At 47.8% G+C, this 2,770-nt stretch overlaps 1 protein-coding gene across 1 annotated transcript in view; it reads right to left on the reverse strand.

Annotated features, from left to right (window-relative positions):
* The window catches only part of LOC103360266 (inositol monophosphatase 1-like), a 4,808-nt gene extending 2,408 nt beyond the window's left edge, over positions 1-2,400 (reverse strand). Inside the window, exons 1-5 of the mRNA XM_008285956.1 lie at positions 2,266-2,400; positions 2,046-2,135; positions 1,429-1,562; positions 878-982; positions 15-60 (exon numbers count right to left, since the gene is read on the reverse strand). Coding sequence (XP_008284178.1) covers positions 15-60; positions 878-982; positions 1,429-1,562; positions 2,046-2,105 — 345 coding nt within the window. The 5' untranslated portion in view covers positions 2,106-2,135; positions 2,266-2,400. The remainder of the gene's footprint in view (positions 1-14; positions 61-877; positions 983-1,428; positions 1,563-2,045; positions 2,136-2,265) is intronic.
* Positions 2,401-2,770: the final 370 nt, after the last annotated feature.

Below are 2,770 nucleotides of genomic sequence, written 5' to 3' on the forward strand. Positions count from 1 at the left end.
ACAGACGAGCTTACCTGCTTGTTGACGGTGAAGGCGATGGAAATGGCCACGAATGGAAACCTGTGAGAAGAAGCATCAGCTGCTGATCACAGCTCTTGTAATGCATGAGTGGTTCTACAAGTTCTAGCGACAGTTCTACTCCGGTTCAATGAGCAGTGGTTCTATGAGGTCAAAACAGTTATATTTGAGTCGTGGTTTTCCAAGTTCTAACTTCAGCTCTATCTCTGCAGTGGTTCCACTCCTGTGGCTAAAGCAGACTGGGGTTCTTGTTTTTTGATTATTCATATTATTAACTTGAAATTTGAAAAATCTTCCTTCACCTTTGAAACATTGCGGTACGTTTTAAAACACTGAAATCACAGCTGACAACTTAGTTCTTAAACACACTTGCTCTGTGCTGCCATGTTTGTGGTGGCTACAGATCCCTGCTGCTGCCTCTGAGGACACAGAAGCTTCTGGCTTTGATTCCAAATTCAGCAAAACAGCTGCGTGAACGGCCTTCAACGAGACTGGGAAGCGTTTCTATCTTTCAACACTTAATGTTGTCTACATGAATATTACGTTTTAGTAAAAGTGGTCAAATACTGTTTTGATTTGGTTGGTGAACCAAACCATGATGAAACCGTGTTCTGTTGGTAGAGGGTTGCCCTCTAATCAGACGGCTGCAGCTTCCTCCTGAACGTTGACAGCTGCCAGCTGCAGCAGCTTCCTGCTATGTCACCTGCGATCTCTCGGTAGCCATTGTTATCCTGACTCTTGATTTGCAGCGCCACAAGCAGATCTAAGTTTTCACTGATTGTGGACAATTGTGACTCAGGCTCTGTGTAGTGATGAGACCACCTGTCTGTGACATCACAGTGTGGGCGGAACCTCTCACCTATGGACAAAGTTCACAGTCCCATCAATGGGGTCGATGATCCAGGTGGGACTGTCGGTCAGCTCCAGATGCTCACCTGCAGCCACTGACTCCTCCCCAATGAACCTGAGGCAAAGGACACAGAGCAGAGTCACAACTAAAACACACAAGAACAGAACAAGAACGCGTTTTCTGATTCAAGGAAAGGAAAAATTTATACTGATTGTGAAAGAAAAGCAGAGGAAGAAGAGAAATATGATGACAGTAGAACAGAACCAGAGCTCAGGGTGCTGGTTCCTGCAGCAGAACCTGTGATGGTCTGCACTTAGAAAGCACTTTTCTACCTTAGCGGCACTCAAAGCGCTTTACAGTGTTTCTCACACCAACTGCTGCCATCGGGAGCAGCTTTGGGTTCAGTGTCTTGTCCAAAGACACTTGGACTGTGGAGGGGATCGAACCCGCTCTACCACTTGAGCCACAGCTGCCCTGTGCTGAGGATACTGGTTCCTATGGTAGAACCTGAGCGCAGGGGGCTGGTTCCTACAGTAGAACGTGGTAGAACAGAGCAGAACCTGTGCTGAGGATACTGGTTCCTGATGGCAGAGATCAGGATCCTCTCAACTCTCTGGTCCGTTTCTGTCACCAGATCCGCTGGAGAACTTTTCAGCTTCACCTCTTTGTGCTGCTGAAATGCCGACAGAACCACCTGAGGAAGGAACAGACGACACAAACACTGTTAACAGAGTTGACTGGCTTCACTTACTGACAAACTGAACTCAGATGTTTGATTGTTGTTGCAGAAACAGAAATGAGACAGACACGACTTAAAGCTGCAGCAGCTTCAGGTGTGTGCCAGGTGTGTATGTACCTGATGTTCGTGACATTCCTGAATGTTTTTATCAAAGTGACCCCTCCCTGAACCTGAATTACATCACCAGCTCTGCCTGGAGTTGATTGGACGCTTACAGCAGCTGCTGGGACACTATTCCTTGATACCTGTGACTCGGCACTCCTGGAACACCTGGTCCAATCAAACTGCTGCTTCAGTGTCTCTGTCGCTATTGAATGAAAAGCGAATAATTCCAATTCCCACCGGTGGTTGATTTGATTGGTCGGGACAGGTTGGACCCCCCCTCCCCAGTGACCTCTGTCTCAGTGCTGTGTTGTCATTGGTCGCTGTGCTTCTTACCTCACTGGCCTGTTTCGTGATGGAGATCCCGAAGTTCAGACAGTCGGTCCAGTCGGCCATGACAAGAAAAATGTGACAGAGTGACGCCTCCTGTCAGAGAGGACGGAAAGAAAACGGTTGTGAAAGAAGAATAAAAATATTAAACAACAACACGACAAACAAGAAGAAAAAAAATTATGACAACGAACGAGACACAAAAAACAAAGGTAAACAGTAGAACCTGTGGAACCAGCAGCAGCAGACCCTGTAGAACCTGTGGAACCAGCAGCAGTGGTTCCTGGAGGAACGAATTTCTGAAGAACTTTCTGAACTCCTCTGAACTTTTTTCTTTTATACATCTATCAGCCAATCAGGGCTCAGCTTCCTCCGACTCCAGCCACAGCCAGCCAATGTCAGCACAGCTGGAGCGTCAGGCTCCGCCCCCTCACAGCACTCCATTTCAAAACGTGTCTTTTTTAGAACCGTTGGTTCCACCGATGTTCCCCAAACAGCTGCAGACTCTCTGATGTCGGGGTCAGAGGTCACCGGGTCAACAGGAAATGGCTGCATGTGACGCAGTCAGCTGACTGAACAAACATCCTGTTCAGAGACGACCTCACCGCTAATTCTGCTCGCGTGGTTGGCCGTTTGCCATCAGTCCCAGAATCAGTGTGTCTGTGTGTGTATGTGTGTGCTGTTGTGTGTCTGTGTGTGTCTGTGTGTGCTGTTGTGTGTCTGTGTGTGTG

Source organism: Stegastes partitus, unplaced genomic scaffold (genome assembly GCF_000690725.1).
Source record: "Stegastes partitus isolate 25-593 unplaced genomic scaffold, Stegastes_partitus-1.0.2 Scaffold424, whole genome shotgun sequence".
Taxonomy (NCBI): Eukaryota; Metazoa; Chordata; class Actinopteri; family Pomacentridae; genus Stegastes; species Stegastes partitus.